We start from the raw sequence: 19,926 nt of genomic DNA, 5'->3' as shown, positions 1-19,926 counted from the left end.
GTAAGCTATTGTATCTTTGGTTGCTCTTAATTAGCTCTCAGAACGGCTCCTAAGAAAAGGAAAACAGCAACGCTAATGTTATCAGAGGGATTGGAAAAGAGAATGAGGTCATTGCGACACACATGGTGTTTTTTGTGATCTAACTGCATCCAAAAGGTGTTTAACAGACACAGACACAAAGAGACAAACAAAAACAACAACCAACTTAAGAGTTAAACTAATATAACGTCCAGGGTCTAAAAATCACTCTTTGACAGACTGAAGAACTTGTGAACTTATGCATGGCCTCAATTTATCGACATAACACAACTCATATTTGAAGAACAGTCAACCCTGTGCACAGCATTTTTCCACATTTGCTAATGGCTAGCGATAACCTTGGAGAATGCCAACATGGAGTCAGTAATCACGCAGTAAGCTGGCATGTCGGATGACGGATTTATTTAGACCCCACGTTTTGCTAATACTACCACCAGTGAGTTCTCGTGTAGCGGCTGAAGGTGGAACCCGGACAGACAAATCGATATTGCTGCCTAGCTAGCCGTTAATGTCTTTTAATATTTGGGGAAGTAGCAAGTCAGAATGAACAGACACATCTTATCTCTGACTGAGAAAGACACAGCTTTTAAGTACCTCATTTGCAATTAGGGCTTTACATTATGCAACAAAATGAACTTTTCACATGGCAAAAGTTCGCCCGAGAATTAATTTCCGAACCTCGCTGCAGAAATCTGGACTAATCCTCGTCGCACGCCTGCCGCCCGACCCGGTTGCTCTTTCTTTAATCGACTGTACGGAACTCCCTCGTGTGATCTGTAATCCGCACACGGTGTGCATTTTATTTGCAGTTAATATCGGATGAAGACGCCATCTTGGCCGACATTTCTCCGCTAGCAAGGTCACTTTGGTCATTCCCGCTTCCTGCTGTTAACGCTTCACTTATGTCGAAAAGACTGACTAATTAATGAACTGACACGAGCGACTCCTCGTACTGAGCTGCCGAAATTTAAAAAGAAGCAAAAGGCAGTCGGGAATCCTCGCCAGGTCTCATTTTGGGAGAACTGCATGAGTTCACTCGGCAACAAAGCAGTCATTACGTCTGCCAGTCGCGGCACTTGAGCTGCATTTTAATAGAAACCCTTTCAAGTAGCCCTCCGCCATGCTACGTCTGCCAGTCCACTTCATATTAGGAGGCTCCCAATTAATCAAAAAGGAAAAAAAAAAAAAAAGCAGAAACACGGCAGGGAAGTAAGTGTGTTGTCCTGCATGATAACAAGCTTTGACCTTCCACACGCGTTTATGTGGAAGACACCACAACTGCCTCGCTGTTATTGAGTGGTAAGGAGAGTACGCGCATTGATACTTGGGTTCGAATTCTGATTCAAGTCAGCAATAGCCGGATTTTGAGAGATTGAAAGTACACCGGCGGCTGCGTTTGGTAAATTAGATTCGATCACAGTAGCTATGATCAGTACCTTGTGTTGGCGATGGTAGACGTACTGTTGTAGTATGCGACCCCTGCTTTGCAGTAGACACGTTGCACTTTATGCTGACTGAGGAGAACTGGAACATATCCCAACTAACTTTCCAGAAAAGTGTGTAACATCCTACACTGAACCTAACATGCATGATTTTGCAATGCGGGAGGAATCGGGGAGCGGAGTTTGTGTGAGTGACCTCTCCATGCTCGCCTGATTTTTTTTCCGTTTTCCTTTTTTTTTCTGGAGAGCTCAGTATTGTTCATTCGGTAATTTTACCGATTTGACATGTCATCATCATTGCTCTCCTTTATTTATTTCAAAAAATTTTTTTTTATATATATATATATATATATTTTTTTGTATGTGCGTGCGTGTGTGCATACGTGCGAGTGAGTGTGTATTCATTAGTTCACCTAAAACCTATTAAAAAAATCCCATACCGTTCACCTAAACCGAACACTTCCAGCCAGAGTCGTGAGGCCGTCAGGAGACCCGAGGAAGGACCAAAGAAAAGAAAGGAAGGTGAAATTTTCCCCTTTCCAATCGCTCCCTATATCTGCACCCCTCCCTCGTGCGACCTTCATCTAATCTCATTTAGGAAGCGTGAATCCACCTTGCAATTGATTTCTTTCAGCCCTGCTCAGAGATTGACGAGCAGATTGTTACTCCATCACCGGTGCTGACAATATAGTCGACTAAATTGCTCACGTGCTTGCTAACTAGTTACGTAAAGTCCCGTGAGAAGAGCAGTGAGAGTAAAACAGATGCCAAAGTGGGTTTAAAGATTTTGTGGTTGTTTTTTTTTGTTTTTGTTTTTTTCAGACTGTAAAGCCAGTCAGGGGTAGCGGATTACAATCTTAGTAAAAGTGAAACAAAAAGAACAGACTCTGAAATATAGTACAAAAGTAAAAAATGAATTCTTATTGTCATTTAGACACACTTTGAAAAACACACAAAATAACATCCCACTTTTATAACAACGACAATTCTCGTAAATAAGGCCCTGGATGATGAATGTCACAATCTGTTGCCATCTTTGCTCAGATTTACGTTTTTCTATGTAAAAAAAAATAAATCTCAATCAAGATAATAACCTTTCTCTATGTATTTTTTTAATCCTATAATGTCATCTGCAGAAGTTGAAAAACACAACAAGCCTATAAAAAAAAATTAAAAAAAGAGTAAAAGTAACAAGCAAAAGTAATTTTAAAGAAAAATAAACACTCGATTCAAGTATGTGAAAAATGTGTTCCCACCACTGTTGCTCAAAAACTGTATATAAGACAGAGTCGAGTAAAATAAATAACTCGTTAGGGTATCGTGTGTCAACAGTTGCGGCCGAGTCAATGCCGAGCCCACAGCGGTTAGTCCCACCCCAGCGTGACAGTTCTCGCCTGCTGTAATTAAGCTCCACCCATCCATTATTGATGAATGTCAAACGCAGCGTGACGTTTGGCCTGCTAAGCTGACGTGTGTCCTATAGTCTCCTGGTCACAGCAGGTTGCGGGGGGGGACATTGTGGCAACAGACCGGAGAGGACGTTGAGAGGAGCCTGCCGCAAATGTCACTTTTCCCCTTTCGACGCTTCCTGGAATGAGGAGGCGGCATGTTGAAGACGCGGCAGCAGCAGCAGCTGTTTCTTTAAGCCGTCCTGTGACATTTAGGGATTGTGGGCACCTTGCCCCACAGGGGGCTGGTCTTGTTTGATGAGGGATTGCTGAGGATGAGCGCTAAGGCCGGGAGCGACCGTTTTAGCGACATCGGACACTTTGTTTCCACTCGAAGGTGCGACTCTTTAAAACTTTTGGGCCTCGGAAGCAAGCAAAAATCATCACATTCGTCTTCAATTAACCGTTATTTGTGTCAGTGGGTTTCCCCGGGTTCCATGAGCTATAACTTGGGGTCCACAAAATAAATTGCAATAAAAGTATCAGTTTAAAAAGTTGCATATCGAATTACACCGAATCCCGATTCAATTCAAATGGGCTACTAATTGTACTTTAGCTGAAAAACATGTCAGAGTCCCAAAAAAATGAAAAACCCAATTAGATTATAATGGTAAATAGTAAAAAGATATTTAAAACATTTGAAAACAGTGTGTACGGTACTGTACAATACATGCTAATGAAGTTGCGCCAACCTATTGAAAGGTTTTCATTTTTAGTTTAAATTAATTTGAGCCTAAATGGTCCCACACCGTACACTGGCCAACAGCAAAACCCAGTTTTTTATTTTATTTGTGCTTTTGGTAAAGTTTTAAACCTATCCGTGTCTTGTAGCGTCTGTCATATCAGCTAGCTAACGCTAAGCTAATTGTGCCTTAAAACTGATCCTTCTGAAGGACGTACAGAAGGATGAGAGATTTTCAACAGTCCTCTCTAATTCAACAAAAATCCCCCCATCCCAACACCTTGAACAGAACCATAATCATAAGGATGACCTGAGGCAACAGTGACGGCAGATTCGAGTGAATATTACAAATTGGAGCCTCTTACAATCGCTTGTTTTAAGCCCTAACTTTCAATGACCTTCACGGTGAGCATCTACTAAAAGAAGTCAACCTTAAGCGGGTTTGTCAGGAAAAAATGAGGCCTGAATGCATAATAGTCAGACTGGAAGAAGATGACTTTGTATTGGTAACTATACGGAATTCCTACAAAGCCAACAAACAAGTCAGCGAAGCCCGTCACTTGATCACGTGGTTTCGGTTCTGTCGTCGTTACCCTGTCAACGCTTGTCTGTCGGAAGTGGCAGCTTGTCCGGAGATGCGAGTGCTGCGAGTGCTGCGAGGGCAGCGTCGCACATCCCTGGTAATGATGACAATGTTAAAAGAATTAACAGCTCAGCTTTGCTCACACACGGACCACTCAGCTGTCAGTCAGACGTCAGACGTCTGTGCCTTTTGTAAAGAGACTTGTCTATTTGTAATATTACTTTATGAGGTTCATGCTTCACGTATGTAGTTTGTGTTTTTGTGCTTAGGATGCCACCAATCTGAATGGGAAAGTAGAATAGCAATTGGTATCAAGGAAGTATGCGGAAGTGATCTCGACTGACAGACAAGCTTAGTGTGTCAGGGAGGGTGCTATATTTTACAACAGCAATTTGCGGCGCAGTTTGAATTTCCTTTTATTACGTGAAGGCCACATACCCAGGTGTCCGGTTGTTATGCCAACGCAAAAGTTCGACAGGGATTGTTTTGACTGTATGAACCTTTTGTATGCTTCACATAACCTTAATAATGTGTCTTTAGGAGAGATGGGAAAAGTACTGACATACTCTACTTGAGTAAAAGTACAATTACTTGTCTAAAAAACAACTTTGGTAAAAGTACTCACTCAAATAATTACTCAAGAAAAAGTAATAAAGTACAGGTAATTTTACCGGATGTTTCCTCCTACGTCAATTTGAAATATATTTGCTAATGGAACAAAAATGGGTAAACATCGGCCAGTTGACTCTCTGACATCAAATTCAAATTATCCTCTGATGTGGCGGCGCGCATTGCCCTCATATTTACAGGTTGTTTTAATCTCGCCAATTGCACGCGTCATATGATTGGCGGAGCCAGGAGAGATTGACCGCTGCTTTTTCTTCCAGGTCAAGTATTTTAATTGTTTTTATGCATTTAAAAACAAAAGTAACGACCTTGTTTTGAAAATGTATCAAGTAAAATGTACAGATACATGTGTTGAAATGTAATGGATAAAAGTAAAAAGTAATCTAAAAAATAAATAACCAGGAAAGTAGTAGTACTGAAAAAAAGTACTTAAGAAACAAAATATTTTTACTTTCTTACTTCCGATCTCTGATCTTTAGTAAATCACACTTGGCATTGACAAAGCATACAAAGACAAATGGGGTGGAAAACTACAAATTCACGCCAGTTAACTTACTTGGCTGCCGGCACATGTTATTGCTTTTCACTAACTCTTTCCTCAAGCAATGATTTTCCCCAGTACAGAAATTAAACTTCGCTCTGTTTCCAATCCCTTCGAGGAAAGACAAGTTTGTTTGTATGGTATGTACAAAAATGCAGGTTTTCTTGCGTAAAATCAGTTCAAGTCAGACACGACGTAAACCTACTGTCCAATGAAAATGGTCCAAAAAGTCCATTTGTGTTCCAGCTTTTTGACAGTCACGTTGTCTGCCACTTGAAGACACGTGGCCTGTCCTAGTAAGCCTTCGCCCCGACTTATCAAGTGCCGTCTCGCGCCTTCCCAACTGCCAGACCAAATGAGATGGTTGGGTGCTCTTGACAAGGGTTTTTTGGGTTCAGAGGAGGAGCTGGATTGCTCTGCTGCACTATTTAGGAAGACATGGTCGGTAAGGTAATACCAGTAGTAACATAAAAGCTCCAATGCACATACTGAAAATGTGTTAAGGTCCGATGAACAGCTTTTGGGCTACAATTCCGAAAGACAGTTACAGAGGTGGCGAATCTTGGTCCAGAAACTCAAAACCCTGCCACAGTTTGGCGTTAGCCGCTGGTGCTAGCTAGATAGCTAGCTAACCAGCTCCTGTAGTAAGATGAATACTTACTCTTCCGTGTTCGTGATGTTGATTATCAAAACATACAATGAGAACAGTGAATTCAGGCATTACCTAAGGATTTTATTACACAAATTTGTGGACAGATGAGATTGGCCGCCACCCGCACCATCTTTGATTCTCAACTGTGACGTTTCCCGCTCCGCTTGTGGGTAATATCCTTTGTCCTACAAAAGTCCCTCCCAGAGTCACATGGTACCTCCTTCTTTTCTTCCCGCTTGTAGTCAAATGATGGAACACAGATAATCAGATAAGGGTTGACGTTGTTTACAGAAGAGACTGAGAGAGAGACTCTGAGGAGCCGTCTTATAAACAAAGGGGTCTAATTTACACTTTCGCTTGCCCCCACCATATGTTCTCAGGAGAGAACAAAGAGAAAATCAACCCCCTCACATCATTTGAATTCTCACACAAAACTATACTGAGTAAATCAAAGCAATTTTGTCCAATTCTAAATAGTTATAACTAAATCAAAACAGTTATAATTAAATTGAAACAGAATATTTACTTCACTCCCTAGCAGGTAAACGAGCACCATGAGAGCTAGCTATGGAGCTAGCTAACTAGCACCTGAGGCTAAAGCCAAACTGTAGCAGGTTTTTACTTTTTGGACCTGGATTTGCCACCTTTGCGCATTGAACGAACACCATCCCTACAGGGCCATTGTGAACGTGTCACGTGCGCCCTCTGAAGTCCTTTCACGGTTCAGACGCATGCAAAAAACCAAGAACAACGGGCTCATCAGGCGTGAGTTTCTACGAATCACGTGTGCTCTTCTGTCGTCAAGCCAACGCAGCACAAACGCGCCAGCGAGGTGAGCGTGCCATACGGACGCTAATCTGCTGATGTCGCACCGGGCCCGGCGACCTTGTCAAGCCGCCAGGGGGAGGCGCCGTGATTGACGGGACGCCTCCTCAGACAGCAGCTGTCCTCGGCAGCCCGGTTTGCTGAAGCGACAGAATGCCTCCCCGGGACAAGAGATGGATGCGTGGCGGTTGCGTTTCATCGGCGAGGACGGCGTGGGGGTGGGCCGGGCGCCGTCACTTTCGCATCACCAGCTCGGGAATTGGCACCGCGGCTTCAGCCAGAGGTCAGCGGAAACATCTGGACGATGGAACGACGTCTGCATTGTTTTGACGTGAGCTTGCAGAAAAGGGGAGTCTAGCTTGTGTCACGATATTTAACAAACACTCAACTCATTAAAGTAAGAAAGCGATGAAGGGCACACTGAAAACAAAACAATAATTACTTTGAGGTTTTTATAGAGAATAAAGTCAGATATTTTCTGGAAGGAAAATTTCATTTTCCAAACAAAAGTTGTATATTTTCGAGATTACAAGTCACATCTTTTTCTTTTCTTTTCTTTTTTTCGTAAAATGTAAATTTTTGAGACAAAAAGTTGCATCTTATCAAGATTATATTAGACTATATTTTCAAGAAAACTTCATTTAATTTTTAATTATTAAAGCTGTATTTTTCTCAGAAAAGGCATGCATTTGTCCCTTAAAATAAATATTTATCTATTTTATGGAGCTAAAAAAGGAAACTTTGAGATGGAAATGTTTTTTCTTTTTGAGATTAAAATCATTTTAGATGTTTGTTTTTTTTTTAAGTATACTATGGGCCTATTTGAGATATAATATATCATATATCCTCAATGGAAAAAAAAAATTCTTTACATTAGTTGTATATTTTGGAGAACGATGTATATTTTCAACAAGACCTTTTTTTGTATTTTTTAATTATATACTTTCAAGATTAAAGTTGTATATTTTTTCAAGATGAAAAGTTACATATTAAAAAAAAAAAAGAAATTATATTAGTGATTCATTTTCAAGATTAAAGTCACATAGTTTCAACGTAGTGTATATTTTTGAGAGTAACTGTTATTCATTTTTAACAAAAATACTCTTTGATTAAAGTAATATATTTTTGAGAAAATAAGTTGAATATATTCAAGATTAAAAAAAATAAAAATAATTTTGCCCTAATAAAAACATGTATATTTTTTAGATCAAAGCTATACTTGAGATAAATATATATATATATATATATTAAAGTTAGACCTTTGACTAAAACAGTATATTTTCACGATACGAAAATTGCTCAGAGTAACCTTATGAGCCCGATTATCATATCATGTGTGTACAGATTTCTCTCTAGAAGTTTGGCTAATTCCATTGCATGTTTCCTAGATGGGGATTGAAATTTGCTATACTTTTCATATTCCTTCAATGCAACATTAGGCTACTCCAGAGGTCAAGCCGCTCCATTCTGAGATGTGTGTGTATGTGTGTGTGTCAGTGGGCGGGAAGACAGCATGCTGGGTAGCAAGATAAAAATAACCCAAGTCCTGCATCCTCTTTTGTCCGTGGTCAGCGGGCACTCAGCTGGGGCACACCAAGACTGATGTTGGGAATGGGTCGGTTTTCCCCACAAGGGGGCGCCGGTCGGACACTCTGCAAAGTCACACCGAGTGTGAGACGGTTGCCAAGGTGATAGGAGCCATGTGAGCACAACGGGTATAAGGTAGCGTTCGGCTACCTCGCGGCGCACCCGCCCCATTAACACGCATGCTGGGAAGCAATTGTGACTGTCACAGAACACTTCCTGTTAGCAACACGTCGGGAAGACCTGTAAAGACATGCCGAGCGCGTGAACACACACACACACACACGCGTCATACACATCTGACGGCCTCGCCAAAAGATGACCGACTGAAAAAAAAACACGTTCAGATTACAAATTATGTTTTTTTTGTCGTGGATAAATCTGTTTTAATGTGATAGATAGATAGATAGATAGATAGATAGATAGATAGATAGATAGATAGATAGATAGATAGATAGAGTGCAGGCGATACATCTTAACGAGCTGTAAATATATTTACTATGTGATGATATGTCACATGACCTTGTAGGTCGCAAGGCCCTGAGGTCATGGGCCACTGGATGGGGGATGTTGACATGTTTATGGAGGATCGTGTGCGCGTTAGACACGCCAAAAGTGTTAACTGACAGGGTGTGTCCTTCTACTACGACCTTAATCTGCATTTTCAATGAGATGTGCACACCTCTGAGAATCAAAATGGCGCTGGCCATAATTTACACGAACCAGGAAGTAGGTTCCCTCAAATAAACAAGACGCATTTTTTTTCACCACAAAACGTGGAATTAAAATACATTGTAGGCTAAGTTGTCAAAGTTGGGATCTGGATCAACCAACAGCTCTATATCATGATCAATTATTTGGTAAATAAAAAAAATAAAAAAAAGATGAACTCACCATGTCAGAGGCGACTTAAAGGTCAAACTTTGGAGGCAGAGAGCGTGTAAGTCCTCCAACTTGGACGACGAGGAACTCCTAAGGCTCTTGTATGTCCAGTGGTCAACCTGAGAGGGACACAATTAAGTCTCAATCAAATGACATAAGTCAAATACTAGAGGCTATTTCCTGGTTTGTGGAGAACAGACTGGCAGTGTCATTGTGATTCTGGGGGTGTGGATGCTTCCATCGATGCCATAATGACTACTTAATGATGCTGAATGCTCCAAAAATCAAGACAGAAGACCTTTAGACATCGATACATCCTCACAGAAGCTCCCCCCGTGTGCTGGTGGGCGGAAGCGGCCGCCATGTTGGCGCCAATCAATCATCTCAGCATTCACAGTGGCACCTAATGTCACTTGACCGATGGTAAACTTTGGCCTTTCCCTTCTGCACTCAGACTTAATAATGTGTTGGGACAGCGCAGGGCACATCAAATATTCCTGCAGAGCGTCAGAGAGGAGATAATAGATGATATTTGTGTGCTCACCGCCGCCAGGTCCATAAATTTCATCCACTGGCACTTGAGTGCATGCGATGTTTGTTGATGTTGGGAAAACGTGGTTGCTCCAAAAGGAAGTTATTTGTGCAGGAAATAGGAGACCTTCAAGGAGGACCTTCTCCGTCGGAGAATAACACATGACGACACTGCCCCCATGTGGCCGTTCAAAGACCTCGTTACTCTTCGCTGTGTGATTAGAATTTTTGTTGTCTTAAAATAAATAAATAAATAAATAAATTATAATTAATGTTGATATACTGAAAAAGATTTAATTTTATTGTTGTTACATACATATTTATCGCTTATGTTTGTTCTTTTGATCCAGTCACCTCTCGTCTTATATTGTTAGGCAAAGTAGGAAACTTGACTTAAAAAATGTACATTGTACAATGTACATTTTAAGAAGGATATAAAAATAATGATTGAACTTGCATGGAAAAGGAAGATATGAATATATGCACTGCATAAAAATATAAAACCTATAAAAGTTATTATTATTATTATTATTATGAAACAAATTGCACCAAGTCTCCTTCGACCCTTTGAGGCTACCCAAAAATTGTCTTTTTTGTGTGTTTTCCTTCTTTTTTTCCCCTTTTCTTTTCAGTGAACGTTAAAATAAGGCTGCAAGTGTCTTTAAAGTTCACCAGCAGATGAAGACCTGGTCAAAAACAAAATTGACCAGTACTATTACCGTAAAAACAGTACAATAATCAAACATTTAAATCCATATTTATATTCAAAAGTGGACATTATTCACCGAGTGAACAGCATTTTGGGCATCAAATGGCAGGCGAAGCGTCGCGTTTGGACCACTAGAGGGCGTGCGAGATCCATTCAAGTTGTAAAGTGGCAGCAAACCCAGCCAAACAATTTTAAAACACTCATTTGGTTAGCATGATAAATTAATGAGTGCTATTTCATCTGCTGTTGTAGAACTAATTTGCTATAAATGTCATGCATCTTAGATGCGCTTTTTCTGTCTCCCCTGCGGGTCGAAAGCGAGTTGAACCTGAAACCAGGGTGTGGTTTCACAATGTTGTTCATAAGTCAACTGGAAGGAAATTAAGACGTGGGGAGGAGCCAAAAGGGGATCTAGGACTCTAAAAGCAGTTGCTGCGAGTCTTTGTCGCTCTTCATCATGGTGAAAATGTTCATCCTGCTGCTTGATTCTTTTTTCATGAGACGCCCAAATGAAGAGAGCAGCACAATAACGTCCTTAATTCATGTGGACGGGGTACACACATGCCAAAAATAGGGCAGATTATTTCAACATTTTCCACCCTTGCAGTCAAATTCAGCAAAAGCCCAATTAGTGGATGTCTCCAAAACCTTTTCTGAGTTTGGTCATGTGACATTCACAATCTGAGCCGTGATTGGTCGTTACCTGAGCCCTGAGCAGCTGCGATGCCATAGCAAAATGGCCGCCCCGGAATGGATAAAAATGGGTGGATTTTGACGCTTAATTCATATTCCACAAACACAGTGTTCATCAAAATACCACGTTAAGACTAGTGAAGATGCATCGAACATTAAATACATTTTAAGTACATTTTAAAAATTCAGTTAATATTCAGTTAAGTACATCTAAATCAGTAAGCATGTACTTTGCTTCAAATTACCCGGAATCCATTTTCCATCATGTTTGGAAGTGCGACCTGATGACGATGATGACTTGTGACACTTGTGACCCATTTGGTAGGTCGCCCTACTCAACGTGAACTCAACTTGCCTCTTGCACGTTGGCCTTAATGTCCACCGCGGCCTCTTCAGGCTGCCTTTTTTTTCTTCTTCTTCTGTTGCTAAGACCTTCCAAACCACTAGGTGGCGAAATTTGCTCAACAAAATGGACAACACAAGAATCTCCAACACAACTAAGCATGAATGTGGGTAGCTAAAAAAAACATTCAAACATTAATTTAGTGCGTAAAGTAGCTTTGACCTGCCTTGGCAGAGGTCCTAGGGTACACAATGAGGTGCTTGATATTTTAGTTATCATTAGAAGGAAGCAAATATTAGAAACTACTCTCAGGCTGACACCACTTATACGATCCATCCAGCCATGCATTTTGGAAAGGACAGACAATAAAAAAAAATTAAAATAAAATTAAAAATAAAAAAAAATAAAAAAATAAAATAAATAATAAAATAAAAAATAAAAAACTAAACTAAAATAAAATAAAATAAAATAAAATAAAATAAAATAAAATACAATGAATAATAAAATAAAATAAAATAAAATAAAATAAAATAAAATAAATCATGTCTAGATGAGCATCATGTTTTCTTTTCAAGGCAGCATTCTGGTATGGGACCTCATTAGCATCATACGTTTTCTTTATGATGTACAGGAGAGACTTTTCAAGTTTTAATGGCAAGTGATAAAGTCTTCATTAGTGAGTTTGCAGCTCGGGGCCGACGTGGCGGCACACTCCAGATGCTCAGCAGATGTTAGCACATGTAATGACTGTGCTGGTAAACCATCACAACAGCTGCGGCATTCTGCTAGTACAAGACAAACATATATTTTTGGGAGGGGCGGAGAACCTACAGCATGTGGGCCATATACGGCCTTTTTTTTGTGGTTCGACTCATGCCGGCCAAATGTTGCCAAGTAAAAATAAAAATTTCGGTGGCAATCAGACTAAAGCTGGAGGAGGATTTTTGAAAGGCTTCCTGGAAACAGGTAAAAAGACCCTCAAGCCAAAATGGCAGAATTGCTGGGTCTTTTCAAGCATGATTTTTTTTTAAATACTTTTTTTTGTGGGTCTACACATAATAGAAATCTCTACCAAATTTCAATGCTAAACATTTTCTGTGCCTGACTTCGATAAAAAAGAAGAAGAAGAGAGAACAGTAATAAATGTGTGTTTATTTAGTTGTCAAATTCAGTGTGACATCTTACCCCATTTAACGAGACAACTTACAAGATTGTGTGGTAACATGTCACATGGTTACACTCTATATTTGATTGCTCGGCACTGACACAAAATGTGGAAATCACATGAATACAAAATATATACCCTGAGACTATGGTATACTTTTTTAATTTATTTAAATATATTATTTAGGGATTCCAAGAAATATGTGCAAATATTTGTGAGTGTGACATCAATCCCTAGCATGAATGATAAACATACCTAACAAATGTCATTTTTCTAAGCGATACTAACTCTTAGCAAATGTATATTTTCACCACAATAATCACCTTGCAAAGTTTATGAGTTTTTTTTTTTTTTTGCATATTGCATAGGACAGCCTTAAAAAAAAATCATAAAAAGCCATTAAAATGGCAATTTACTTGCTTTAAGAATAATAACGAAAAAGAAACAAAGCCACAGTCAAGAAGGACTCTTGTAAAAAGTCAATAAACATTTATCCCCAAAATAATAATTAACATCTGTTCATTGCATCATATTTTCTTCATTATGGCCGCCGGAGGAGGTAAAAGATGTGGCAAATTGCACCCCGTTCCCGTTTGAGGGTGTAAACGATGTTGAAATGACATCTCAGCGAGCGGCCTGCAGGTTTTGTGCCTTTGATTGAAAGTTACAGTTGAGGGGGCAAACAGGGCTAAACCTTTTAGCACAAGCGCCGCTCTTTCTCCGGGTCACGCCGAGGTCTCGGGCCTTTCACGCCGCCAGTCGCTAATGAGGTTGAAACATCTCCAGCTCGTACACACTTGCTCCACAAAAGGTCTGCCATTCGGATAACTCGTGACAGGAGCACACACACACACACACACACACACACACAAAAAGCAGCATCTGCAGAGTTGTGTGTTTGCAAGCGGATTTTGCACAATGTTTGACATTTTTACATTTAAAGCTACAATAAGGTTAAATTATTCTGAGGATTTGCAGATTGAGAAGTATTTTCAAATATGTGAATGTGCAATAATAGCTCATTCAAAATGACTCACTGGTTATGATTATTTTAATTTTGTAAAATTTTTCTTTGACATTTTGCAGAATGTGTTGAAATTTAAAATGAATGTAAAATGCGCATGTATAATTAAATTGTATTCATCATATTCCTTAACTTGTCAATTGATGGTCAACAAAATTGGAGTAATTTGGAAATATACAAAACTGCTTTATGTACAATTTACATTGAAATTGTTTTATTTTTAAATGAAGTTCCTTATCAGAAAATAACACTATTGATTAAAAGTGTCATGATTTATTTTAAAATATGTCATGTTATGTACTGGCCAGCCTTTGTTCAGATTATTGCAATATTTTAAATGTTGCAAAAACAAACAATATTATTTAGTTTACATTTAAGTGTATTTTAAAACAAACAAAAAACGCTGCTGAAATATTTACCCATTTATATTTTAGTCTAAGCTACTTGAACGTTATGCATGCGGATGGTATAATTGTGAAAGTCATATCAATGTCTAATATTGTTGTGTATATAATTATTGTTCAGTTTATGTTGAGAAGTGATAGAGGGAAAAAAATTCAAATTCTTCCAGATGAAAATGAAAAGAAAAATGTCTCATTTCGCAAAACAGTATTAGATAATATTTAACATATTATAAATTACTTTTATAAATGTTATATTTTACATATTATATTTACTCTTATTATCATTTACTTTTCCTTTATAATTTGATTTTCTTTAATTTACATTTGCATTTGAAAGATTAAGCCACTTTTCAAAAAGTATTAAGTTTTAGTATTAACACACGTAAATATGATGTATGTGTTGTTGCATTGTTTTAATATTGTCAATATTAAAAAAATATACCATTAGTCAATATTATTTACAATTCGCATTTACAGTACTTAGTTGTTATGCAAGGCCTAATGTCACAATGTTGCAATATTTACATGACAATGTATTTTATTTGACATATTCTAAATTTATTATTAACATTAGAATCCATGTAAAAACAACAAAAAAATTTACAGTTTAGTTTAAAATAAATACAACTGTTTTTTTTTAATAACAGATCTTATTTTTTATTGAGGAGAATCAAGTTGAGCTTTTCTATTTTTAGAAAATAAACCAATGACAATATTACAAATAATGAACTTGTTACATCATTCACAGGGTTACAGTCAATATACATTTATACAGACATACAACATGTCCCGCATCGGCCGCCCGTCGCCTTCTGAACCGGCGACGAGCTTAAACGGGGCGCACGCGGACCCCCCGCCCGCACCGACCGACATCTAGAGTGGCAGGGGTCAAGGTGGGGGTCAGAATTGGGGGAAGCACAGGGTAACGTGGACGCTTTGAGGCTGCACGTGACCACGGCGGCAGCAGAGGGTGCTCTGGTGCTTTAGCGCACCGCGCGAGTCCTTTTGACATTTGACGGCAGGTTCTCTCGGCTTCAAACTGTGTCAGCTCCTGTGAGCAGAGGAGGACTTTTGTGTCAAGTTTTTGGTTCCATAATTGATTCACAGTAAACCGTAGTCGCCAATGTAAAGTGTTTGTAAAAGGTTGAGCAGCAGAAAAAAAGGGAGGCCTTCCTTCATGAGTCTGGCTGCAATCAGACGCGCTTTCAAACTACACAAGGGTTTGAACTGTAAATGTAATATTCACAGAGAAATAAAGGAAATTATGAGGCCATGTAAAAAAAAAAAAAAAAAAAAAAGCAAGCAAACTTTCAATCAAACTGATTTTTAAAACTGCCACATCCTTCTTAAAACTTGTAAATATAGTGTTGATGGAGAAATGAAAAAAAAAAAATACAATTTAGTCACAACGAAATCCGCACCAAAATTGGGCGTACCTCATGGCTCCTTCCTGGGGCCCCATTTACTTACAGTATATTTAGATTTTTAAAATGACCAGGGTTGCTTAAGACCAACTTGACATTTTGGAGGGGCGGACCCAATGAAACAGGCAAGCGGCAGAAATTAAACTAGCAAATAAGAAAGATAGAAAGAAAAGAAAGATAGAAAGAAAAGAAAGATAGAAAAAAAGTAGTCTCATGTTGAAAACCCCTGCTTATGCTAAAACCAAGTCGGCTTTGTGGATGGATGGAAAGGCAAGCAGCAGAAAACATGATTGAAAAAAAGAAGCTTTCATGAGTCTGGCTGTGCAACTGAAAAAAACCTCTCCTGCCTTGAAGTTGCCCTTAAAAATGTCAATGTATAATTCATACAAAAATGAATGAAAATGTGGGGCCATGACTTAAAAAAAAAGTCTTTGAGGAGCACCTTTTTTTTTTTTTTAAATGTATTATTAAGTTGTTTTTTTACAGAATCTGTACCAAATTTGGGCATAGCTCAAGGCTCAACTTCCCATGGCCCTTTTGTTTAGGATCCGATATTTAAAAGCACGGTTACTTGAAAACTATTTGGTGGAGGGCCAGGGTGTGGACCAAGAAAAATGTGGGCCATGACTGGAGGTGGGGGGGCTTCCACACTTTTAATTGGAATCTGCACAAAAAAAAATGGGTGTACCTCAAGGCTCCTTGCCGGGGCCTCAATTTCTTAGGCTTCGATTTTTTTAAAAAACAACTTTGCTTTGAGTAGGAATTGGTTTTGGGCCACAGAATTACCATTTAAAGGCTGAGCAGCAGAAAAAACATTGAGCCCTTACTGTGCAATCAAAACATTTTCAAACTAGAGCAGCACTTTCACAATAACACCTCCAGTCCGAGGGCTCTCATTAAAATTGTAAATGCATAGTTTATCTAGAAATTGAGGGAAAATATGTAGCCATGACTGAGGAAAATAGTCTTGGAGCCACACATTTAATCAGAAGCTGCATCAAAATTAGGAATACCTCAGGGCTCCTTTACAGGGCCCCAGTATATTCAGTATTTAAAAAAAAAAAGTATTTCCAGGGAAAAAATGAATACAAAATGTGGTTTGTTGAGGGTTGGAGGTCTGAGGCTATCCAAGTTTAAATTCCAAATTTCAGGAGGCACTAAAACCATTTTTGTGCTGGATGAAATATAAATACTTAATATAATTTTTTTTTTTAAATGTCCAACTTACTTTGACTACATTTGTGATGAAACATTTTTCACAGTGTTCAAAAAAAATGTTGACAGGAATGCAGCATCTCTCGTGCGATTATTGCTCTGCTTAAACTGCTACCACGGGCTCTCTCGCTCTTTTTTTCTCGCTCTCTCTCACTTTTTTTTTCCCGTGTTAAATCAAATACAAATACTTCATGCGGTCAACACTTAATCCTTCAGATGAAATGCAACCAGGATCCACTGGCCTGTAAACATAATTGGAAAATGAAAATGGCTTCCTTGTTACACTGACAACTCAAGTGTGGTACACACATACTGATAAGTGGGCTGAATTTGAATTTTTTTCCCCCTTCTTTGAATCAAAGTCAACAGACCAATTAATGGATCTCTCTAAGAAAATAAATACAAATGAAAAAAAGAAAATAAAAGATTATCCTGAGCAATTATCCTGTGGTGTGGCATATAAATTGTAAATGAAATTAAATTAATTTAAAGTCACAAGAATGTTGAATTATTTATGAGGATTTTCCCCAAAATTCAGCTACATTTCCATAAAGAGAGAAAAAAAAAATGTTTTTAAAGTAATTACTTGAAATTTATGTGTTGACGTTTCAAACAATAAAAGTTGAAATTTTAAAATATTATTTAATTCACACTTAATTGGAAGCTACACACAAGTTGGGAGTGCCTCAAAGCTCTTTTCCAGGGCCCCATTATCTTTAGTATTATTTATTTGTTTTAACATTTTAAGTGAAGAATGTATGAAAAGGCCAAATCCAGGTGTCCAGGAAGTGGAAGTTTGGTGCTCAAACATGTTAGACCTGTTCAATATTTACGATCACAAATATTTATGGTTGTGTTTACTGTGAATGTGACGAGAGTGCCTGCACATCACACACTGTATGAAGATCAAGCACACACTTTTTTTCCTCGTCATGTGTTGCGTTTCTCACAAAAGGAATAAAAAAAAAAGATGTGAAAAATCGGTACGGACCGCTTCCAATGTGTGTGGGGGGTTTTGAGGGTTGGGTTCACTGTAGCGGGGTCCGGAAGAGGAACCAGACTAGACGATGATGGATCCAGGCTAGATATTTGCAGTCCTGACACTTTCCACCTGGGAAGAGATAAAGCGGCGTTTTCGGACGCCATGTTCTCCCGCCGCGACAACAACACTGACAACAGTTCAAAACATAGAAGCAAAAAATATCTTCTCCGAGGTGAGGGTTTAAGGGGTGGTTGTTTATCTACATGATTGTGCAGCTTTTCCTACTCAACTCAAAGCACCGATGGAAGATCCCAAGCATTTTTTTTTCTCTCTCTCTCTTTCTCTCTCAACTCTTTGCAGAACAAAAACCTCAAAATAAAATCAGAACAATTCAATCATATGCATACACAAATTGTAAACTGCAGAAATAGAACACGTTGCATCCGCCTGATTGTAAAGTCTATTCGTGTGTGTGTGTGTGTGTGTGTGGCAACTGGAAGAAGATGGATGGATGGAGGTCCGCCGCGCATCTGAGTCAGCTTACCCAGCATGCTTTGCGACGCGGGAGGAAGGGGAAGAAGCTTGGTTGGGTCAAGTGAGTCAGCCCTATGATGTGGTCCTTGATATGTCCACTAGGGAGCGAGGTAAGAACAATGTTGTCTATGCTGGGATTCTTCAACACATTTCACACCATATTGAAAAAAAAAATGAAGGATTTTTTTTTTTTTTCCCTTTTCTTGAGATTTTCCTGACGTCAGTCTGTGCCAAAAGGTCCATTTGATGGTTCCTACGTCCTCGGCGCCCGTCTTCTGGGATAGACAGGATCCTTGTTTTATTTTATTTTTGTATCTTGCCCTTTTAAAGGGTAGCTCACCTTCTCATTTTGTGTACAACCAACCTCATATTGTCTTTTAAATGTTCATAAACTCCTTTCATTTTTCATCTTTTTTTTTTTTCCTTACAAAATTCTTTACAAAATGATGACAACAAACCAAAAGCATCAATGAAAAGCGGCAGAAGAAGAAAAATAAGTGTTGCTGGTTCCCGTGGTTCTGAATTCCAGGACTCTGTGGATGGATGGTGAGGAGGGGGGGGGGGAGGAAGAAGGAAGGGAAAGTGCGGAGGAAGGGGTGAGGTCACACCAACAAGCATCCACTCCGTCCTCGGCGCCCGCCGGGGGTTGGGGGGGCAGTGCCCCCCCGGAGCGCCCCGGCTGGCCCTCCCCGGACCGCTGCTCTGCTCGGGGGAAGGTCAGACCTCCACTGACTGGATCTGGTTCATCTGGGCTCGCATCATCTGGACGCTGTTGAGGATCTTCTTCTGATGGCCCGCTAATGTCACGCCCACCCGCAGGATGTCACTGTGACGGTGACAAAACCATACAATCAGGACGGACCGCACAAGAAAAACCCACGAGCAGAACTTGACTCCGTACGTTATGACAAACATATGTAGGTCAATCCATTAAGTGTTTTGCGCAGGGGTGTCGAAATCAGTGCATTAACTTTAGCGGAACACATTTTGTTTAACGATTAAAGCCCTTATTTTATGCCCGTCTTGTCACTTGGAGAACTCCAAGTCATTGATCCGAAAAGAAAAAAATGTCCAACATAAGAAGCTAATGCTGTCTAGTGGCACTCATTTTTACAGTAAAGTACACCTTTTTAATTTTAACTTCAAATGATTTTATGAATTACTATGAAATTACTTTATCAATGAACTAAAAGATGCGACCAAATTTGTATTAACTCATTCACACCCAGCCATTTTCACTGAAGCAACCTCCTTCGCTCCCGGCTGTTTTACTGGGTTTTGACTGATTTCGCAAGTCCCACCAAATATTGTGTTGTATTGCTATAAAAACATGGAACCAACCAAAAGAAAGATTAGAGTCTCTTCTTTAATCAGGAAAAAATATTTGTATCTGTTTCCATTTTGCAGAAATTTGCATTAGAATATAAGTAAGTTTAATTATTATTCACATTCCTGTTGAAAACACTGGTAACATAGCCCTGGCTGATCTCTTATACTCTGCTGCCACCTGCTGGCCGTTTTTTTTTAAAAATAACTACCATTGCTTTAAGCAACCTCTTCATGTCAGAAGCTGCAGCAAAGCCTTCTGTATGCTCTT

At 39.3% G+C, this 19,926-nt stretch overlaps 1 protein-coding gene and 1 long non-coding RNA gene across 6 annotated transcripts in view; both read right to left on the bottom strand.

The window, feature by feature from the left end:
• Positions 1-4,166: 4,166 nt before the first annotated feature.
• Positions 4,167-11,609, bottom strand: LOC144056842 (uncharacterized). Of its 2 annotated transcripts, none has more exons than XR_013295123.1 (3): positions 11,484-11,609; positions 9,318-9,424; positions 4,167-4,288 (listed from the first exon to the last, which is right to left on the bottom strand). It is a non-coding gene; the product is annotated as an uncharacterized LOC144056842 (long non-coding RNA). The 2 variants fall into 2 exon arrangements; XR_013295124.1 differs by lacking the exon at positions 11,484-11,609 and adding an exon at positions 9,850-10,008.
• Positions 11,610-18,028: 6,419 nt separating this feature from the next.
• ephb2b (eph receptor B2b) overlaps positions 18,029-19,926 on the bottom strand; it is a 137,591-nt gene continuing 135,693 nt past the window's right edge. For all 4 annotated transcript variants that reach the window (XM_077572863.1, XM_077572865.1, XM_077572864.1 and 1 more), the window contains exon 16: positions 18,029-19,155. In XM_077572863.1, the coding sequence (XP_077428989.1) occupies positions 19,047-19,155 (109 nt within the window). In that variant the 3' untranslated portion in view covers positions 18,029-19,046. The remainder of the gene's footprint in view (positions 19,156-19,926) is intronic.

This window comes from Vanacampus margaritifer, chromosome 8 (genome assembly GCF_051991255.1).
Source record: "Vanacampus margaritifer isolate UIUO_Vmar chromosome 8, RoL_Vmar_1.0, whole genome shotgun sequence".
In the NCBI taxonomy this organism is placed as follows: Eukaryota; Metazoa; Chordata; class Actinopteri; order Syngnathiformes; family Syngnathidae; genus Vanacampus; species Vanacampus margaritifer.
The sequence above is the reverse complement of the archived record's forward strand: the minus strand, read 5'-3'. Positions and strand labels throughout refer to the sequence as shown.